General features: G+C 37.8%; 1 protein-coding gene across 1 annotated transcript in view; it reads right to left on the bottom strand.

Moving 5' to 3' along the window:
- Positions 1 to 21,958, bottom strand: part of PXDNL (peroxidasin like) — a 372,636-nt gene that overhangs the window by 191,308 nt on the left and 159,370 nt on the right. The window contains 1 exon segment of the mRNA XM_040972689.1: positions 11,784 to 11,855. Within this exon segment, the coding sequence (XP_040828623.1) occupies positions 11,784 to 11,855 (72 nt within the window).

The following is a 21,958-nucleotide window of genomic DNA, read 5'->3' as shown; positions in this document are numbered from 1 at the left end:
ACATAATTCAGCTATTATAATTCTGGGTATTTTTCCTAAAAGCAAAAATTATGTTCATACAAAAATTTGCATGCATTGCTTTTACCCCTAATAGCCAGGAACTGGAAATAATACAGAGTTTCAATAGGTGAATGGATAAACACATGTGGCATATGCCTATCATGGAATGTAACACCACTTGGAAAGGTAATAAACTATTTTTATGACACAAATTAGATGAGTCTCCACAAAATTAAACTTAGTGAAAAAAATCAAAGTTGTATGGAAACAATTTCCACTTATGCAGCAATACTAAAGTCATAAAATTATGGCAGTGAAAAATAACTTAGTGGTTGCCTGGGTTTAAAAAGAGGTTAGTACTGAGAGAAGTGGCGATGGCCATAAAAGATCAACATGAATGATTTTCAGTAACAGTAATATCTTTGACTATGTCAATGCTAATATCTTAATCATACACTGTGCTATAGTTTTGCTTTATTTACCATTTATTAAAGCTGTATAAAAAGTTGATTATATTTCTCTATGTAATATACCTTTGTTAAAAAAATGGAATGAATAAATGATAGAAGTCATCACTCTGGTAATATTAAATGCTGTTTTCTGGAATCTACCAAAGTCAATTCAAGTTTTTTTTTTAATTGTTTCCACTCATCTGCATATTAAACTTTTGCATATAGTGGCCTTCCAAATTGCCCAGTATATGGGTTTAAATAAAGATAATTTCTATTGTCAATTATTTAAAACTTCTTAGTAGCAGTGACTGTAGTAGATATTGCCTGGAAGAGACACTCACTGATAATATTTTTATCTCAAATAAGCTTTTTGATTGCAGAAGAGAATATAACAGCTACATGACAAAATAAGAACTGAAATCATAGAAGGACAGAAAATAACAAATTATGTTTAAATACGAAGAGCGCTTCTGATTGGGGAAATATTCTGTAAGTTGCCTGGAAGATATGGATTGTTGGCTGTTCAGGAAACAGATTTATAATAAATGGCAAAACCCAGGGACATTCTTTTGCATAATTAGGAAGTATATCACCCAAAGTATGCTCAATCCACTCCTTCCTCCCTTTTCTCAAACTCACAAAGGGTTCTTTCACTAGGGACCTTTCGCTGGTGAGTAAATGACAGGCAGATGTGGTTGATTTGGAGAATGTGATCTCAAGTGAATTGAAATCAAAGAAAGGCAGAAAGGGTGAGGGAACTCTCCAGAGAACACGATTTCCCATTGCCTTGGTCATTTTGGCTAGGGCAGAGCACTAATGACCACATTCATCTGTCAGGTTGAGCTTGTATCACCAGATGGCTTCATAAATGCACACGCACAAGGAAAAAAAAGATGAAATGAGTTATCTCTGTGGGAAATTCATAAAAGCTTCAATCAGACATCAAAGTGTCTGAATAAAAAGCATTCATGTTCAACAAGAATATTAGCATGTATTTTCTTTTCCAATAGTGTCTTTGTCCAGCATTTATATTAGGGTAACACTGATTCACTAAAATGAGATAGAGAACATGACCTTTTCTGAGCTTTTTTTAACGTGTTTCAAAAAGATTGATATTAGTTCTTTAAAAGTTTGAAAAGCCATTCGATGAAATGTTTTCTTTGATGAAAGGCTTTATTGCTGATTCAATTTCATTACTCTTTAGTTTCTTCATAGTTTCTATTTCTTCTCATTCAGTCTTAGTAGATTGTATCTTTCTAGATATTCATCCAGTTCTTCAATACTGTCCAATTTGGTGGTGAATAATCACTTGTTTATAGTAACCTGTTGTGATTCTGTATGTCTCTGTGGTAGTGGTAGTTACGTTTACTCTCCTCAGGCTTCCTGAACTTCATTCTGTTTATCACTGATTCTCAACACATGGTGCACTATAATTACCCATAAAATGTTAAGCTCGAAAGAAAAATTATTTCCCACCTTCTATGTAAGTCTACAGAGTCAGAAAAAATAAGAATCATATCTTTTTTGCTCATTACAACATAGCAAGGATCTACTATATTACCATCAATTATATTATTACTCAATTATATTATTACAATTATATATAATATATTATATTATTATTGAGTAGAAATATTATATTTCTACTCAATTATTGGATGAATGGATGGATGGAGGAATACAGAGAAATATGAATGGCTAGACAAATGATAAATGAATGAATCCTTTGATTGTTTGAAGAGTTGAGAGTTGGATAGATAAACCAATGGATGAAAAATGCATTTCCTAGTCAAAATATTTTAGCAAGTATAAGCATTTTGGTATAGCATTGAAGATATTCCTACATCTTGTAGCCAAGTGCAGGATTTGAGCTCTGGATCTGTTTCCTGTCACAGATTCCTGTTAATGCTCCAGGAAACAGCAGGTGATGGCTCAAGTAGTAGGTTCTGAGTTACCCACATGAAGTTTTGGAATCAGTTCCTGGCTATGCTTCAGCCTGTGCTAGCCCCAGATATCAAAGGCACTTGAGATTTGGAAGGTGAATCTATGGATGAAAAATCAATCTCTCCCTCTCTCTCTCCCTCCCCCTTTCTATCACTCGTTACCCTACATAAAAAAATAAATTAAATAAATCTATAAAATTCAAAATGCATGCTGGCAATATGATTATATGTCAACACTACAGATCAGTATTATAAATAATGCTGTATTTCATTTTCACACGGAGAAAAATGTTGCAAGGATGGAATGAAACAACAGACATTGTGCACAGAGACTGAATGAGCCAAAGAGGATTTCTCAGGGGGCATTACATTGACTCCTCAGTGTGAGCCATAAAGTAGATATGCTCAAGATGATTATCCAAAGTGCCAAAGACATTACAAAGCGGAAACTAGTATTTAGAGTTAGCAGAATCTACTTCCTCCCAAAAGCAATGTAGAGCCAAGCAAGGGTTCTAAAAAGAGTAGCACAGTTTAGTCTTTGTTTGGCAAAGCTGTCTATTTCTCAGTGATTCAGATGGGGAAACACTTGGACAGAAAATTTGGGTTTTGTAATCATAAGGGGTTTGAATAACAAGGATCAAAGGTAAGATCACACAGTAGGGATGGGTAAGAGGACCAGATGTGAATGCCATTAATGTAAAATATATGAGAATTGATTACTAACTAGAAGCAATGGGAAAAGAAGTGTAATCAGGTCGATTCAAGTTTTAGATGTTTCGTTTCCATGATTGTATAAGTCTGACATCATTTTCCCAAACAAGAACTTAGTTTGAAAGAAAAACAAGAAGTTTGGAGAGATAATAATAATAAATTAAATTTGTCATGTTAAATTTGAATTCCTGTGGGACATGTCAGTGGAAATATTGAGTAAAGCAATCTCGTGTATGTGCACTTGGAAACATAAGAGAAATTTGGGCTAGAAATAAAGATCTGAGAGCCAGAAGCATCTAGACAATGACTAATTCCATGGAGACAGATATGTTTAACCAGAGAGATATGCAAAGTGTGAAAAAGAACAAAATGTAGGAAAGATATATGCCTGAAGTAATCTATGAAGTGAACACAAGAAAGTAAATCAACAGACTACCACTAACATCAAAGTGACCAAGATGATGAGCCAGTCAACAAGGGAGACCATAACATGCAATTACATGTGGTACAGAAGTGAATGGTTTTAATGTTTAGCTGGAGTGGCTTTTAAAAAAAAAAGACTGTAAGTACAGTGGTAGAAATTAGGGTTTTCTTGGAGTGAGCAGAGGCACATAAAAGGTAGATACATTAAGTCAAATGATTGGAAACACAAATTCTGCACCATTTGGGTTTTGTTAACCTCAATATATTTTTGTCATGCTGCATTCAAAATCTGTCATCCAGTCATTGAAACATACTTGCCAGTGCCCCCCCCAAATAAAAACTGTTCCTGGCTTTTCTCATAATCTTCCTTAAAAAAATAAGCAAAAGCTTTACTCTTTCCATTGAGTGTAAACTGTGCACAACCCTATGTTTCCAAGAACATACATGAACTCCCCTCCAAGTGAGCTACTTTATCAACTGCAGAATTTCACCCTGGAGACTAAGGCAGGCTGCATGTGCAACCTGCATGTCAACTCTCAGTACCCTTAGTCCTATGTGCTTGTGGTAGATGAAAATATATCCACAATATAACCCCCTTTCTTTTAGAAACTATCCATTTTTATTGGAAAGGCTTAAGTAAAAAGAGTAGTAGAGACATATCTCAAGTGGCCACAATGGCCAAAGCTAAGCTAATCTAAAGCCAGGAGCCTCCCCGGGTCTCCTACATGAGTACAGGGTCCCAAGATTTTGGGCCATCCTCTATTGCTTTTCCAAACCACAATCAGGGAGCTGAATGGGAAGAGGAACATCCAGGACATGAACCAGCACCCATAGGGTATCCCAGCACATGCAAGACAAGAATTTAGCCACTAGGCTATCGCAGTGGGCCCTATCCTCTTTTCTTGGCTCACTACCATTGGCAAGACAGTTTTGTTATTTGAATCCACCAAAGGGCTCCAACACTTGAATCAGATCTTGGCCAAGTGGCTGCATTGGCTAAATAAACCACTAGGAAATATGATACAAACAAGCTTTGAAAAGCCCTCATCCTCAGTTACCCTAAGGGTAAGATCATAGCATAAGCAAACACAATCTGTTTACTAAAGACAGACAGATCACATGGAGAAGACTTGCTTCTCAGCTGATGCTAGCTAACTGCCAGATATATGATGGAACTCACCCTAAATCAGAAGATTTGAACCCAGCCTGGACCAAAAGAACAAATATCCACCAACATTTCAATCATGAGAAATAGCAACACTTTATTTTTTAAGCCACTAAGCTCCACAGTAATTCATTATACTGTAGAAGTTTAAGTGAGAATATATAATAGCAATGACACAGAAATTTCACTCATTTTGTAAGATTCTCATTAAACCTCAAGGATTGAAAATATCTAGATTTCAAATGTGTTCCTCTAGCTTACACTTCCAAAGGTCAGATTTTGCAATGGCACCTCCTAGCCCAGTAGAATATTTTATGCATATATAGAAAAAAACAATAGGACAAACTCCCAATAAATCCAAAGAGGATTGAGAAAAAAAAATGGGAAAAACTGAGAGTAAGCACACAGTGGCAAGTAAGATATTCAACCAACAATAATTAAATGAGATTGCTCAGAGGAAACAAAGTGCAGTAGCAGAAATTCATGAGGACAAACAAGTCCAGAGCTGGAATAGAAAGAATAAGAAGCTGTAATTCAAAGAATAAATTAAAATTAGGACACTGGAACCACAGCCAGAAACAGAATCTCAGAATCAACTGTGGCATAAATTTTTCTCTTTAAATGTTAGTGAATAATACCCAGTTTATACCAAGTATGCAGATATGCAGCATATTTTTACTCCCCAGGACAATTTTTTAAATTAGTTCAATTATTAATGTCCAGGAGTAAAAGACAATTATCAATTTTTGTATCATGATTGGTATTCATAAATGCCCGTAAATAGCAAGATCATCTATTGGATGCCAAGATATTTCTGAATAAGTAAGTTTTATTTTAGAGTTTATCATTGGATTAACTTAAGCTCGGTTAAAAATCATGAATGCCAAAAATGCTTTGGTCTGCTAAACCAAAAAAGTAACGTTTTACTCTAAATTCTCTCTTGCATTCTAACTTCCAAATTCAGCTAACCTTAGATGAACCACCATTCCCAGCATATCCTCAAACCATTGTAATTTTTCTTGAGGATCTGAAAGCAAAATTTGTCCCAAGACATTTCAATTTGTTCTTGCCCAAGGGAACCGAGGATATGCTTTGAACCAAAATGCGTTGGAATTTCAGATGCATTCAGATATGACTTTCATCTTGGAGAAAAAGATCACTATCCTTGATGTTTGTCATTGCAAAGCTGCAATTATGTGGTATATTTACTCTCTTAAAAATTATTCTCCTGCATATCCAAGCACTGTAACTACTTCATGTAACATAAGCACTTAAAATCTGTGGGAAAGGCACACTATAAATAATGAATATGCATGTCACCTAAAAAGCAGAGGCACTTAACAGCATCTTTTCTCTTTCCTAGGAATAATTAATTCACCAAGATCCAAGATGGCTCAATAGAGGACCCTGCACTGATCTGTGTCACAGAGAGGTGTAGAAAAACAAAGAAAAGTACCATCTGTACAAGAGACTGACAAAGAGGTTTCAGTAAAGAAATAATAAGGAATATTACAAAGATTCAAAAAGGCTGCACAGAGAGAGGAACAAAGCACACCCCAGCCTCTACTCCAGCCTTCTATCAGGGGAGGACACTATCTTGCCAGAAAAAGTCAGCAGAAATTTCTTTGACCCCTCTCATCAGAGTAGATTAAAAAGCCATTACTGGAAGAGATTTCCAAAGTCCTCATTGGCTTCAAAATCTGCTCTAGGGATTTGACTGGGTTCTGAGTGATTGCTTTACTCCAATAAAACGAGCCCATATCACCTCTTCCCATAACTCCATTCTGTACTAGGCGACAGCGAGAAGTCCCACTGGCATCAGAAAGCCGCAGAACCAGGTTATTTCATTTGGCAGAAGGCATGATCCCCTTCATTCCACAGCTGTGAGATTGCTTTACACAAGCTCAAGAGATGTGTATGCTCATTCCAGGTGATCAGGGAAAGAAGCTCCTCTCTGCTTCCTGAGCTCAGCACCAGAGGCTGATGCACGAGTCCAGAGAACCAAAGATGAAGCAGTTCCATTCTGTGACTCCAAGTAGTCAGGACACAAGCATCACCCTTGCATGCTCTGGGGACACTAGAGTTGGTCTCTTGTGTGTCCTAAAGCTCTGGGGTTGTGGCTATGTGTGCTAAAATTGCTGAAGGAACTTGTACCATTGGCGGGTACTATGTTCTATTTCTTCAAGTTGGTAGCTGCCAGTTCACAATCCCCAGCATAATCTCCACTCACCCTAGGATATCTATATTAGAGCCTCACTGCATCTTGTAGCTCTGGGTCTGTGTTTTTTAATATTGTAAGTCCGGTGATCACCCCATTTGGGCCTACCTAAGTTCCTATCCATATCCCACCAATCAATGTTTTCAACTGCCAATACACAATGTCCCACAGAACCTGTGATTAATCTGTGGAACATGGACAAGGTGCCCTCTGGGTCCTTTAATTCTAAGTTTGGCACTCTCAGAACTACATAGTCTAGAGTCACCAGGCTACTTCCTGTAGGACCAGAGAAGACCCTATCTGAATTTCATTGCTCTATATCTGTTCCTGACAGGGCACAAACTCCAAGATGTGGCTGTGGCCACCATAAACCTAAGTGTAATAACTGACACCGTTACAGCCTCAGGATACAAACATTGGGATGTGCACATACCTTAAAGTCATTTCATAAACCACTGCAGACAAGACAACAAGGCATCCTGAGACACAACTGACAGTGAATACAGCTCAAGAAATGACTCCAGATTCTCTGGACACACTCTAGAATCTAGAATCCAAAGAGGAACCCCCAAACTACAGCTGAACAAATTTTTTTAATATAAACTACGTAATGAAGAAGTATGAACTATTATTCCAAATACACAAGCATCAGTGCAGAAACACACAAAACATGATAAAAGTAATGAGAAAAACAATGTATAGTATGAATGAGAAATTCAACAAAATGATACCAGTCATTAACACAATCAGAAATTTTGGAGCTAAAAATTTAGATAAGTGAAATTTAAAAAATTGAGAGTATTAACAACAGCAGAGATAAGATGGAAGGAAGAATTTTAATTATGAAGAAAAAGCATTAGAAATAAAGACAAAAGTAAAAAAGAAAAAACTAAAAATGATTGATGATGTCTACATGAGATGTCATTAAATGAACAAGTGTTAACATTACAGGGATACCTGAAGGAGATGAGAATAAGTCACTGACAACCTGCTTAATGAAAAAGTAGTTGATAACTTCTTACATCTAGATAGAGATATGGACATTCAGACACAGGAAGTTCAAAGAACCCCAACCAGACACAAATTAAAAAGACTTACACCATATCATATCATAGTTAAACTGTCAAAAGTTAAGGATAAATAGAAAATCTTAAAGACAGTGATGGAAAAACATCACATTTCATATAAAGGAAACTGCAGCAGCCTAACAGCAGACTTCTCAGTAGATATCCAAAAGCCTGAGTGAATAGAATGATAAACATGGGGTTTTGAAGGGAAAGAAAAGAACTTCCATCCAAGAATACTGAAAGCCCAGAGAGATACCCTTTAGAACTGAAGGATAAATAAGGGACTTCACAGCAGTCAAAATGGAATGAATTCATCACCATTAGACGAGCCTTACAAGAATTCTTGAAAGAAGTTCTATGTTACAAATAACAAATAAATAATAAATCATAGAAATCAGAATTAAAACACTTGAGAGTGAAAATTCCACCTACAAAAGAGATACACAAAAGAGAAAGATAAGGCAATCATAAATATATACACACCCAACACAAGAATACTCAAATTTGGAACAAGATAAAGATGTTTACTTTCACCATTAGTATTCATATAGCACTGGAAATATTAGCAAGAGCAATTAGGAAAAGAAAAGAAATAAAAGACTTTGGAGCCATCTTTTTTTGGAAAAATAGCCAAAATATCTATATTCGCCTACTACATGGAAAAACGTACACTCCATCAAAAAGCTCAGTGGAGTCACGGATGCAAAAATCGACCTACACAAAAGGTTACATTTCATATTCCAATAATTATCTTGATGAAACCAAAAGAAAAATCTTACTCACAGAAATTTAAATATTTAGCAATATACTCAATCAAAGAAACGAAAGATCTCTACATGCAAACTATAAAGCATTGATGGAAGAAATCAATGAAGACACACACAAATCAGAAAGCTTTTTCTTGTTCATGTATTGGAAAAATACCCAATCTACTTCAAGCAATCTACAAATTCAAAGCAATTCCTATCAAAACATCAATGGTCATCTTAACATACTTAGAAAATCCGATTCATAGAGAATAAGAATAGACCCAGAATGTGAAAGCAATCCTTATAAAAAAAAATAAACAGGAAGCAAGACATGGCTTTATTTCAAACCATTCTAAAACAGCATATTCCCTCTATAAAAATAAACTCATAGGTCAGTGTATCAGAATAAGACAACACCATGGTGTTGTCCGCAGCCTCTGCCTGCGGTGCTGGCATCACATATAAGTGCTGGTTCAAGTCTCAGATGTTCCACTTCTGATCCAGCTCCCTGCGATGGCCTGGGAAAGGCAGTGGAAGATAGCCCAAGTGCTGGGCTCCTGCCACACGTGTGGGATATGTAGTTGAAAACTGGCTTCAACCTGGCCCAGTATTGACATTTGTGATCATCTGAGAAGTGAACAGCAAATGGAATATAACTCTCTTGCTCCCTGTCTTTTTTTTTTCTCTATAACTCTTTTAAAATAAATTTTTAAAAACTGTGGTTACACAACAAGGGGGAGGAATCCACCATGAGGGGAGGGTTAGGAGAAGGGTAGGGGGAATCCCAGTACCTATAAAACTGTGTCACATAATACAATGTAATAAAAAAAAAAACTAAATAAATAGGAAAAAAAAGACCAAGGAAGCCAGAGAAGCCAGAAATTTACCCACAAATGTACAGTCAACTGTTTGTGACAAAAGTGTCAAGAAGATACACTGAAGAAAGGAAAAAAATTTTAAAAGATTTATTTATTTTTATTGGAAAGACAGATATACAGAGAGGAGGAGAGACTGAGAAGATCTTCCTTTGGATGGTTCACTCCCCAAGTGAGCACAATGTCTGCAGCTGAGCCGATCCGAAGCCAGGAGCCAGAAGCTCTTCCAGGTCTCCCACGCGGGTGCAGGGCCCCAAAGCTTTGGGCTGTCCTTGACTGTTTCCCAGGCCACAGGCAGGAAGCTGGGTGGGAAACAGGTTGGCCGGGATTAGAACCGGGAACCATATGAGATCCTGGCGTGTTCAAGGCGAGGACTTTAATGACTATGCTATTGCGCCAGACCCAGAGATTTTTTCCAATAAAGAGTGCTAGCAAAATTAAATAAGTATTCATGTAAATAAGAAAATAGATCCATCCCACTCATCATATATAAAAATCACATCAAGCTAGATCTAAATCCAGCTGCCAGCTAATGATCCTAAAATATGCAGCAGATGGTTCTCTCTCTCTCTCTCTCTCTCTCTCTCTCTCTCTCTCTCCCTGACATTATGCCTTTCAAATAAATAAATAACCAGTCTTTAAAACTGTATAAATCAAAGATCTGAAACTACAAAATTTCTAGAGGAAATCATGCAGTAAATACTTCAAATGTTGGTGTAGGTGATGCACCTGGATAAGACCCAAAACTATGCCAGCAATTCAACATAGCAAAGGAAACAGTAGAGTCAAGAGACATCTGACAGAAGAGTAGAAAATATTTGGAAGTTATTTATCTCAATGCAGAGTTTATAGGAACCCAAAAACTCAGCAACAATAAGGCAATAAATCTGGTTAGTAAATGAGCAAAGAACTTAGACGACTTTCAAAGAAATACCATTGGACAACAAATGTCTGAAATGAATGTCCAATATCAGTAGGTAGCAGGGAATGTGAATCAAAACTACGAACAACTTCATTCCTGTTATAATTACTATTAGCAAAAGTATGGAAAGTAACAAATGATGTGAGGATACGAACAAAGGAAAAATTTTGTTAATGGGAATGAATTCAGTCTAAATGAACTGTCATGCGATACAGCAATCGCACTAATAGGTATATATCTAAGAGACAAAAAATCCTTACATTAAAGGGATACCTCTATTGTCCTACTATAAATATGAGCATGCATATGAACATTATTTGGCCATATGTGGAAGAGTATAGCCTCAACATGAACACAAAGAACTTAAGGTCTAGGTCATAAAAAGCCGGGAGGCTTTCCATGTTAGACTGGACCATCTTGGTTGAATATAAGGAACTACAGATAAGACTCTTGGGACAGATTGTAACAGGGATTTGAGTGGCTCAGGAAGAGGCTACAGTTGTGTAGATTAGATCAGAGCAAAAGTTTGAGATGACATCATTTTTTAAAGAGATAACTTTTTAAAACAGAATACTTAATGAATTCACAAGTGAAAATGTTTGTTAAAGATATGACTTCCCTCCTTAATGTTCTGTTCAAAAAATGTTAGCATTTACTCCTGTCATGTTTTTGCAATTTCTTTCTGCAGCCTTTCACCTAAACCTTCAGACATTTAATTATCCTCATGAATTGTTTTCTTCATCAAACCAGACTTAAAATACCTGTATTATATATACCAATAATATATCAATAGCATAACTTTTGTCAGTGTCATATTTGTGAGTTCATTTGTCCAATATTTCTACCTTCCCCAGGTTCACAAGAGTTCCTAATTCTAATGTGTTCAGTGGTTTTCCAAGGTCTTGGATAGTTCAGTTACTGACACAAAGCTTCTTTTCAATATATGGAATTTGTTGAAAATAATAAATCTTTAGATTTGGATATAAAATATTGAGCAAATTTCTTGGTTTTTTCTTTCTCTGGTTTATAATTTCTGTGGAAAGATTGGGGAACAGAAATGTGCTTAATATTCACATGCTTTCCAATACACAATCTAAAATCAATAATTTACTACACTTGGAAATGTTCTTGTATGATTTTTGTGTAATGATAAACAGTGTTTCTCAAGAAAGTGAAAAATTGCATCAGTCAACGCAAACAAAATGGAAAAATAATCTGTCAACATCATAAGCCATTGTTCATTTTTCTTATTACTTACAGATACAGCAGGTTTTCAAGTGCTTCAAAAGCATTTCTGGCAATCTTTCTAATTTGATTGTTGTTCAAGAGACTGAAAAAAAGCAAGCAACGATTGCAAAATGAAAAACAGATGCTGTAAAAAACTGTAACAACATTGCTAAATGAAGTGTTTTATAGAACAGAAAAAAAATATTTAGTGACAAAGGATTCTACATTTAGAAATTTATTATTTTCCATTTGGAAAAGCTATATTAATACATTAGCTTGTTACAAAACACTCTTGAAGAGTAATTTATATTTCTTCAATTACCCCCAAACTGCTCTAAAAGAACACTTACAGACCACAGTTAAGACTTCTTTTCTAAAGTATATCATCTAAAATGAAAATGATCGGCATAGTCATTATTACAAATGAATAGCTTCCTAAACAAACAGATGGAGAGTTTTGAACGTTCCGGTTTAAGCATTTTCCTTCAAACAATAAATATCACAGCTATTGGCCTACAATAGACTCTCATTGTTTATTTGTTGAACTGTCAAACTGAGAATCAATTATACCGTAAGATGTGAGGCTCTTGTCACAGTACTATCAAATAGTCCAAATATGACTTCTAAAAAAACCCAGGGAGAAATAACAGATGGCAGAAATAAATTGAATTTGAACAGTGAAATAAGTTATGGAAAATCACCTTTCAGAAATTTAGAGGCTTTGCAGAGTACTCTGGCGAAGGAAAAGTAGAGTTTCTTTTCCTGATAATATATATAAAATTTCTTTTTTTATTATATTTTTGACAATGTTTACATAGTTATTTAGGGTAAAAAGGTACAAGGGCTATAGGAAAGTGGGTAAGACTATTATTTCTATATTGTTTCCTTCATGTTTAAAGGGGGGAAGGCCCACCCAATTTCCCACCCTCCCCAGGTCCCAGATGTAGGGTATGCTCCGAGGTTCTTACTCAAGTGGTTTTGACAGTTAACAGCTATGAATCGCTGCCAATCTTGCCACTCCACGCACTATGAGTTCTTTGAAGAATCCACTGATTAACATAGTCCATCATAGACTCACTGTTTGCCCTGTATTTCACTGCTAACATACAGCTGAGATGGTTGATTGACCTGTTCTGTCTTCTCTCTTTTCTTGGTTAGGGTTCTGAGTCCAGCATTTCAATTGGGGAGATCTCCAAAGAAACTTTGTCTGAGGTATTCTCAAACCAGATTCTTGAATGTACACGCAAGTATAGGGCCTGGCACAGTCCATCGCCCTGATCAGCTGGTGGTTGGGATCGATGGGTTGGTTCTGTTTTCAGCCCTGACTTCCACAGGAAACAATGGGTGTTGCAGTCCAGCCTGGTTCTGCCCAGCACATACTCAGCCCTCACATAAACCAGTGGGAGCTGCAGTGTAGTTGGAGCGACCCACAATAACCCCCACCAAGCCCGCCCCCTACCCTGGTTTGCCAGTATTTGTAGCAGACTAGTCCAATCTGTCCCACACTCCATTCCACCCCAGCCCCTTTCCTGGTTTTCGTGCCCTCCTGTGGAAGTGGTAACCCAAGAGGGAGGAGCCCACTATTTCCCTCCCAGGTCTCTCTCACTCCCAGATTGTGCTCTCTCCAGGTAGTTCTGTGGTTTGACTTGACAGAACTAGCCCCCAGTGCCAGCTTCTGCCAGTTGATGCTGGGGCTAAGCCCAAACAACCCTCACCCACTCTAATTGTGTTTGCACCAGTAGGAATAATCAGCCCAGCCTGACTTTTCCCTGATCTAGTCCACATGAGGCCCACAGGTGTTGTAGCCCTGCTTAGTCTGGTCTGCCCCCATCCCAGCCCATGCTCTCCAGCAGGAGTAGCTGTCCAGCAAAGGAACCACCCCTTATTCCCCCTGCCAGCTCCACCCCCATGCGTGCTGGTTGGGCACTGCGGTCACATTCCATACAGGCAACCTCACCTTGGCATTCCATATTGTGCACTGGTCTTTGTCATGACTGAATCTGGCTCGACCCACACTGTTCTGGTGTTTGGATTTGCCAGTGGATGATGTAAACAGATTCAGCCTGGTCTGCTCCTGACCCATGCCAAATATATGCCCGTGGGTAACTTTCCATGGCCTTTTTTGGGCTATTTCCTATCATGTTTCTTGCGCTTACCTGCCGGGTCTGTGTCCTGCCAGAGGAGTTGCCCAGGCTCCTCCATCAGAACCTCTCCCAATGCCAGATTTTGCACATACCAGTGTGTCCAGAGCCAGCTCTACTCAGTCCACTTCCTGTCATAGCAGGAACAGTGGCTTTTCCCGACTGGCCTTCAACCCAAACTGGTCCTTGATGTTGGATGTTTCAGCCCAGCCATGGTTTGTCCATACCCACATATGGCTCACACATGGTTCAGTAGGGGTTGAGACCTTGCCTAGTCCATCCCACATCTGCCCTGGTCCTCCAGGACACCAGAGGGTGTTGGAGTCTAGCCAGGCTCAGTGCATCCAATCCCAGTCCTATTTTTGTGCCAAGGGAGACTACAATATATATAAAATTTCTTTGAAATTTACATTATTATGACAAGTGGAAATGCATGAGCAAAGTCTGCTAATTGGACTGGCATGCATGCTTCTGAAATATTCTCAATATCTCAAATCCCAACAGCTCTTGGGAGCCTATGGTCAGTCTCAAATGCTGCAGCATTCATTCATAGGATGTTGTAAACTGTTTTGTGCTTTCTTTTCATCTTGTATTACTGATTAGGAAAACAGAAGTATTTGGGCCAAGGTAGCAGGTGGTTGCTTTGGTCATTATACATAATTTCCCACACAGCCTTGTCTCTTTCTAAGCCTTTCAGAGGCTTCACTGAGGAATTCCCCAAAGTACATCTGAAACCACTGTCTGCCTTCCAAGCAATGCTACCCAAGCCACTCCTACCATGTGTACCCATGCAGTATTCAATTCATTGCCAATCAGAGCAGTCCACCTGAGGCACACAGTAGAGTTGGTGCTGTACAGAAACAAAGCCAATTTTCATGGATTCTTCTTGGCTCCACTGCATGATGCTGTAAACTTTATAGTCCACCATGTGTTCAAGGAATTTTCAAACTGCCTGAAAGCAATCTGGCTGTTCAATGTGAGTTGCTACCTCACACATATTGTCCTCAGAAAATCTGTCCTTTGGTTACTCTCTTTACTTTTCTCATTGTTGTCTTACTTCGTTTAGGTCATGCAAATATTTTCACTTAAAGAGTGATTATTGTGCCTCTAACGTAATTAAATATAAGAAAAATATGTGGAGGATTTTATATATGTATATGAAACACAACTGTAATTGTGGAAATGGACTTAGAAGATAAAGTAATTTTGATGCCATTCTTAAAATCTACACATAGCTTTTTCATAATATGCAATTCTATGAACTTTTGAGATCTCTTCTTTATTGTTACAAGATGTGATGTGTGTATAAGATGTAAAACTTATGGGTAAATATCTCCAAATTCCTTTGGACCACAGGAAACAATTTGAGTCACCGTTACCTTAATTCTCCCAAGATTGATGTCAACAATGGAGACGCTGATTCATTTGAAACAGAAAGAAATGAAAGATTATTGCTTCTTGGCCTTTTGGCTAAGATCAAGTGCGGACTTGCATGTCTGACTCTCAAAACCACAGGTTGGGAACAGTCACTACATATCATGCTTTTTCTACAGTATGTAAGACACTTCTGAATATTCTTATATAGTTATCTGCATTTCAGCAAATACAAATACAAAATTTACAAAAACTACACTAGATTTGTCTTTGTGAATTTTGCCTTTACATTGTAATTCAGCATAAATGCAGGTAAACTAATAAACAATGTCAAACAATTTTACTCATTGGTTTTCTTTGAAACATGTGTTGATGACAAGAAACAAAGGGATTAAAATAGTTAACCACTGAATGTATTTTCAAATCGCAAATACATATTTCTTGCTAAAATTATTCTATGCATCATGTTTTTCATCAGTATCCTTATGAAAGTTTTAATGGTAAGCAACTTTTACTAGAAATACTTTGGTTAAATAATTATGGAAACTGTCATCTATATTAATTTTGTCTTATTTTTCATAAATAAATGCATTCAAAATTTGTGAATCAGATTGCTGAAACTGAGGGCATAAAAATACCTAATACAACTTTTACCTAAAATCCACACAAGTTTATAGAAATCTGAAGGCACAGTGTATCCTAATATTGTCTCTGATACATAAGGGCACACAGTGGCAAATACATTTTTCCAAGCATAAAAATATTATGCTATTATTAAAGAAATTGAAGAAATTATATGGCTAGTATTGTGGCACAGCTGATTAAGCTTTAGCCTGCAATGCCAGCATCCAATATCAGAGCTTAGGTTCAACTCCCAGGATTCACCACTTCCCATCTAGTTCCCTGTTGATATGCCTAGGAGGGCAACAAAAAAGATCTAGGTGCTTGAGCCCATGTCACCCATGTGGGAGACCCAAGCTGAGTTCCTGATCTTGTCCTGCCTTAGCCACTGTGGCTATTTCGGTAATGAACTAGAGGATAGAATTTCTCCTTGTCTCTGTCTCTACTTTTCTCCCTGTCACTTCAACTTTTATATAAATAAAATAAAATTCTCATTTGAAAAGAAAAGGATTTCTAACCATGGTCCCAGCACTTGCCACCTGATGCTGCGGCAAAGCCCAATCAGACTGCATTTACTCCGGCTCATGCACACACTGGTGGATCCAGTTGGCTAGCCCAGCCTGGCTCTCTGCCTAACCCAGTTTGTGGGCAGGCCAACAGGTGTTAAAGCCCTGTCTGGCCTGGTCTGCCCTCTCCCCCACCAGTCCCATTTCTCACGCTCACCAGTGGAAGCAGTAGCCCAGCAGGGGAGCCCCTCAAAGCCTCTTTACCCAGCTTACACTACCCACCCTCCGCCTGGATCTCATGTGCGCTGGTAGGTACTGCAGCCTCATATTATACAGCTGTGTGCTACGTGGTTCAGATTGTTTGTTGAAAACCAACAAGTGGCTATTGGAAAAGATGAAAGCTTCTGGCACACTTGTACATTTATCAAAGTATGAGTAAAATAGAGCTTTCCAAATGTCACACAAAACTTCAACTAGGAGAAATGCCAAGTATGAAAATGAATCATTCTATCTATACTGCAATGTAAATTGAATCATTTAAGAATGTATATTTTACATTTATTTATGCAAAAAGCAGTATAAGAATGTGTGTGAGAATGGGAAAGGGATTGCTCTTTCATCTACCAGTTCACTCCCTAAATGCTCACAATAGCAGGCACAGTCAGAGCTGGGCCAGGCTGACACCACGACCCAAGAAGCATGTAAGTTTCACAGAAGCCAAAGTACCTGAGCCATACCTGCTTCCTGCAGTAGCAAGAAGCTGATTGGAAACGGAATAGCAGGGACTAAAACAGACACAAGGATATGAGATGCAAGTGTTCTAAGCAGCAGCTTAACCCCTGCACCAAAAGTATTTCTGATTTTTTATTATTGACTTTTGAATACCAATGCTGCACACAAATATCTCGTTATGTTTCTTTAGTGTTTCTAGTGATTTCTCAGTTGAATATATCTCCATTTTGTAATCATATCTTATGCTGTCCATGCTATTTTACCTCCTCCCTTCTCCCTTCCACATTACAATACATTTATATCTCACACATAATAGCACTAAATAATACAAAAGGACTGCATTTCTCATAATACAGTCAATGTAACAGAGCTGTTTTAAGAAATCCACACCAAAATCATATGATGAGTTTATTATTCAATTTCCAAAATCCTGATACTAGTATTTTAAAATTAGCTTATAAATTTAGGTTTCTAAGGAGTTTGAAATCTTCGTTATTTCAAGACAAGCCTTTAGAATTCTAATTTTGGATAACACACACACACACACATACACACACACACACACATCAACTATTGTACCATCTCTGGGTATTCACAACATTTTTCTTTTCTGAGTTGCATGGGCGCATGAGTATACATACTTCTATGTGAACACAGAGGAATGTTTTTATGCTCAGACTTTTTTCATATTTTGGCAAAACAAGCAACCAAAAAGTAAATACAACAAACTTTTAAACCATACACTTAAGTTCTTACACTAAACTTTCAAGATCAGGGTTCTTACAGCAATCAGCTTCCTGGAGCTGAGCTGCCATGAAGAAACACAGTGTGAATCACAGATGAAAGTCACATAGGTGATTTTTAATTTCTAGCCGCCATGTGACCAAGAAGTAAAAAGAAACATGCTAAAATTAATCAGAATATATGTATTTAATCTAGTATATCCATTTATGATCATTCCAAAGTTGAATTAATATAAACATAATAATAAGGTAGTTTGAATGTTTATTTCAAGATGCTTTTGCAGCCTGGGTATATTTTATATGTGTGGTGTGTGCCCATTTGGACAATCACAGAACAAGCACCCAATTGATGCAGTAGAAGTGCAGTTCTGTTGCTTGCATGCAACCCCCAAGACCCTGAAAATTCTGTTCTACCTGAAAAACGCCATGCACCTCAAGAAGAACTCACCTCTCTCTCCATTTAGGTGATTTTAGTATGTGTGTCTGGGATATTTTTCCTTCTGATAAACCAAACTTAGGTGTATTATAGAATATGTTTCCTAACCGAGCACTCCAGTGACAACGAATTTCATGGATGCAGCAGACCCAGGGAAGATGAAGAGCACAGTTAGCAGCACTTTTCTGAGTCTCTGAGATGATTGTCTACACACAGGCTCAAGACTCTGCGGCTGCCCAGCACCCCAGATAACCTTTAAGGAGAAATTGACACTACTAGAAGTAACTCAGATGATTTTCTTCTTCAAGAGTCTCAAGCTTTCAATAATCGCAACAAAGGTGACATAGAGGAAATGCAGTTATTTTTGATTCCTCGGTGAATTGTGTTCATCATGACTCTCAACCCACTTTGCTACTACCAGCTAGGTTGCAAACTTGAGGTAAACAAAGTCAGCAGGAAATGGCAAACAAGCATGAGACATATCATAAGCATGGGTGTAAGGGAGAACATGTAGGAATAGTGGGCGAATATGGGGGTCCTCAATGGAAGCAGAGCAGCAAGAACCAGGACTATAGTTTCTAAAAAAAATATACACCTGGGTGTCTTCTCACTGCTATCAATGTCTTTTTTATACATAATTTTATTTATCTACTTACTTATTTGAAAAAGCAGAGCAAAAGAAACAGGAGGAGAGAAGAGAAAGAGAATCCCTGTATGCTGGCTTATTCCCCTAAAAGGATGCAATGGCCAAGGCTGCCCAGACAGAAACCAAGAGGTGCAAACCCTAGTTATGTTTCCCACATGAGTAGGAAGGTCTATCTTCTGTTGCATTACCAGGCACATTGGTATGGAACTGGATCAGAAGTGGAGCAGCTGAGACTCAAGCCAACACTCTGATATGGGGTACCAGCATCCAATATTACAGGTGGCTATTTAACTGTGCTACAATGTCTTTCATTTCATCTTGCTCATCTGGGGATTGAGAGAAGTTCTAAAACTCTTCTGTACTGAGAAAAGTTCTTGATATCACAAGAGAACAGTCACTACAGTTGAGCAGTCACTGCCCTTGGCCCCTTGGAGGTACAAGTGATTTTCCTGTTTTACTGTTTGTCATGCAGCATATTCTCAAAGCCCTAGATTTCAGTCATTTGACACTGTTCACCCAAGAGGATCAATACCAAAGTCATATTTAATTGGTGTTCTTTAATAAGCTCTCAATTATTCAACACTCAGTTCTAGCAACCAGGAATACTTTCAATTTAATCAAAGGGAAGAATAAAGAATGCACAAGCTTACCCAACATTGCAATTCCTCACAGTGGTTGCCTTAGATACAAATTTTTACTGCTGCTCACTGTGAGAAAAATCCCAGCTTAACCAGTTCTGCTCTGTTCCCAGTCCCTGCCACCATGGCCAGACCAGACACACACCATGATACTGGCACCATTGCATGAATTCTACACAGAGTTAGCTTGTTTGTAAGATCTTCACACATAATTATCACAGTTTATCTCCTGGACTCAGATGAAATACATTTTTAATGAATCAGGGTTATTGTTTTATTTATAGTAGTATAAAAAATATCATAAGTGAAACTTTAAAAATGAATTATTTTCTATTCTAATACTAGTAGAATTCAGCTCCAAGGACTTGTTATTAATAAATAGAACATCTCCTCTATTTATATCAAAGTATTCCTGGAAGGCATCTAAGAGAGGACTATTTTAGGTGTTCCTAAAGTGACTAGATGAAGAAAGATAAATTTATGCACTCATTTTCTTTTTCTATGTAGCAAATTTCCATCAACTCAGTTTCTGAAAACAATTCTTATTCCTCTGTGTCCTTGGCTCACAAGGCAAGGCAGAGCTCCATCAGATCCTCTGCTAAGGGTCTTATAGGATGGAATCCAGGTGCCAGCCAGCAGAATTCTCTATGGAGCCCAGCGTCATTTTCCAAACCCACAGAGATTGTTGTCAGGATTTAGGATATTGTAGTTGGAAGACTGAAGCTCTCAAACATAGAGCCCACCTCTCTGCCCAAGCAGTTCATAGCTTGCTGAGTTTCATCTTTCAGCAGAATGGGAGCATGTGTCCACTACTCCCAACTTTAACTTTTCTGGTGAGACAAGGCCTATATAAGAAAATCTCTTTAGATTAATTCAAAGTCCATGGATTAGTAACTAGCTTGTATATGGAAAATCTTTACTTACACCATGAGTGCAAATAATAACACTTGCACTCACTTGGTACAAATAATATTATTGATATCACAAAAGTATAAGTGAAAGTAAATAATGTGACTGATATTTCACCATATGCATAGATACTGCCCACTGACTGTGCCAAAGGAAAGGGACATTGCTGACATAATTGGGATTAATCTTATCGTTTGCAAGATATTTTGTAGCTATTTGGAAGGCAGAGTTAGAAAGAGAAAAATCCTCCACAAATGGTCACCATAGCCATGGTGGGGCCAGACTGCAGCCAGGAGCCTGGAACTTCACCTAGGTCTCCCGTGTGGGTAGCAGAGGCCCAAATACTCAGTCATCTTCTACTGCTTTCCCAGGTACATAAGCAGGAAGTGGATCACAGGATATAAAGTCAGGACTCAAACTGGCACTAGTATGGATACACCACCAAGTCCAATGAAAGAACTTTCTTGTGCACGGTGAATCAGCAACTCCTCATGGATGGCTGACATTTTCTAACAATCACTTCGTCAGCACCTCCACCTCCCCTTTTTCTAATAGCTGCATAGAATAAAGCACAATGTAGACTTATTTTATTATGTATAAAACATGTATTTGCTTGTTTGTCAATTCCACCCACTGAAATGCAAACTCTGTGACAGCAGAGTCTCATTGATTTGCCTTATGCAGCATTATATCAAAGGATTCTACACAGATGATATTCACTAATAAGTAAGCAAGGATAGAACTAGAAGATCACTACTATCCTTTAATATAGTACCAACAGTAATTCAAAATATCCCATTTCATGGTAATCGTGTCCCAATCTCCCCCGTTTTAGGCTTTCAGGCTAAGCAGGAGGAAGTGCATTGATTTCCATGACTTACCACATATACTGCCTGCCACGTGAGTGAAGAGTTATGTTCGAATAGCCTGTCAAAGAACAAATACCTCACAAATTGCTTTCTTGGGGGCAGGCATCTAGCAATTAAGACACCTGCATCCCACATCAGAATGGATATGTTTGTTTCAATGCTCTGGATCTTGGCTAAAGATTCCTGTTAATGCAGGTCTTTGGAGACAGAAATCATGGCTCAGATGATTGGGTTTATGCCACCCACATGGGACTCTTGGGTTGCATTTCCAATCTGGCTTCCACCTGGTCTGGTTCAACCTGTTGTGGGCATCTGCAGGGATGAACCAGTAGGTAATAAGATAATAGTGCTGATAGCATTCACTCCCTTTCTCTCTTTCTCTCTCTCTCAACGTCTGCCCATCAAATAAATTCTAAAGTCTAAAAATACACCCAAACTTCATCATATGTCTTTAAAAATATTTTCTCCCAAAATTACAAAATCTAAAATCAATAAATAGCAACATCAACTAATCTCTTATAATTTATTTTATATTATTCCATTCATAATTTGTCATGTCACTTTACTATAGGTATTAATTCATCATAAATA

The sequence above is a fragment of the Ochotona curzoniae genome, unplaced genomic scaffold, assembly GCF_017591425.1.
Source record: "Ochotona curzoniae isolate NIBS_2020 unplaced genomic scaffold, NIBS_Ocur_1.0 contig_2318, whole genome shotgun sequence".
NCBI lineage: Eukaryota > Metazoa > Chordata > Mammalia > Lagomorpha > Ochotonidae > Ochotona > Ochotona curzoniae.
Note: the sequence above shows the minus strand (reverse complement) of the source record. Positions and strands in the feature narration are given on the sequence as shown.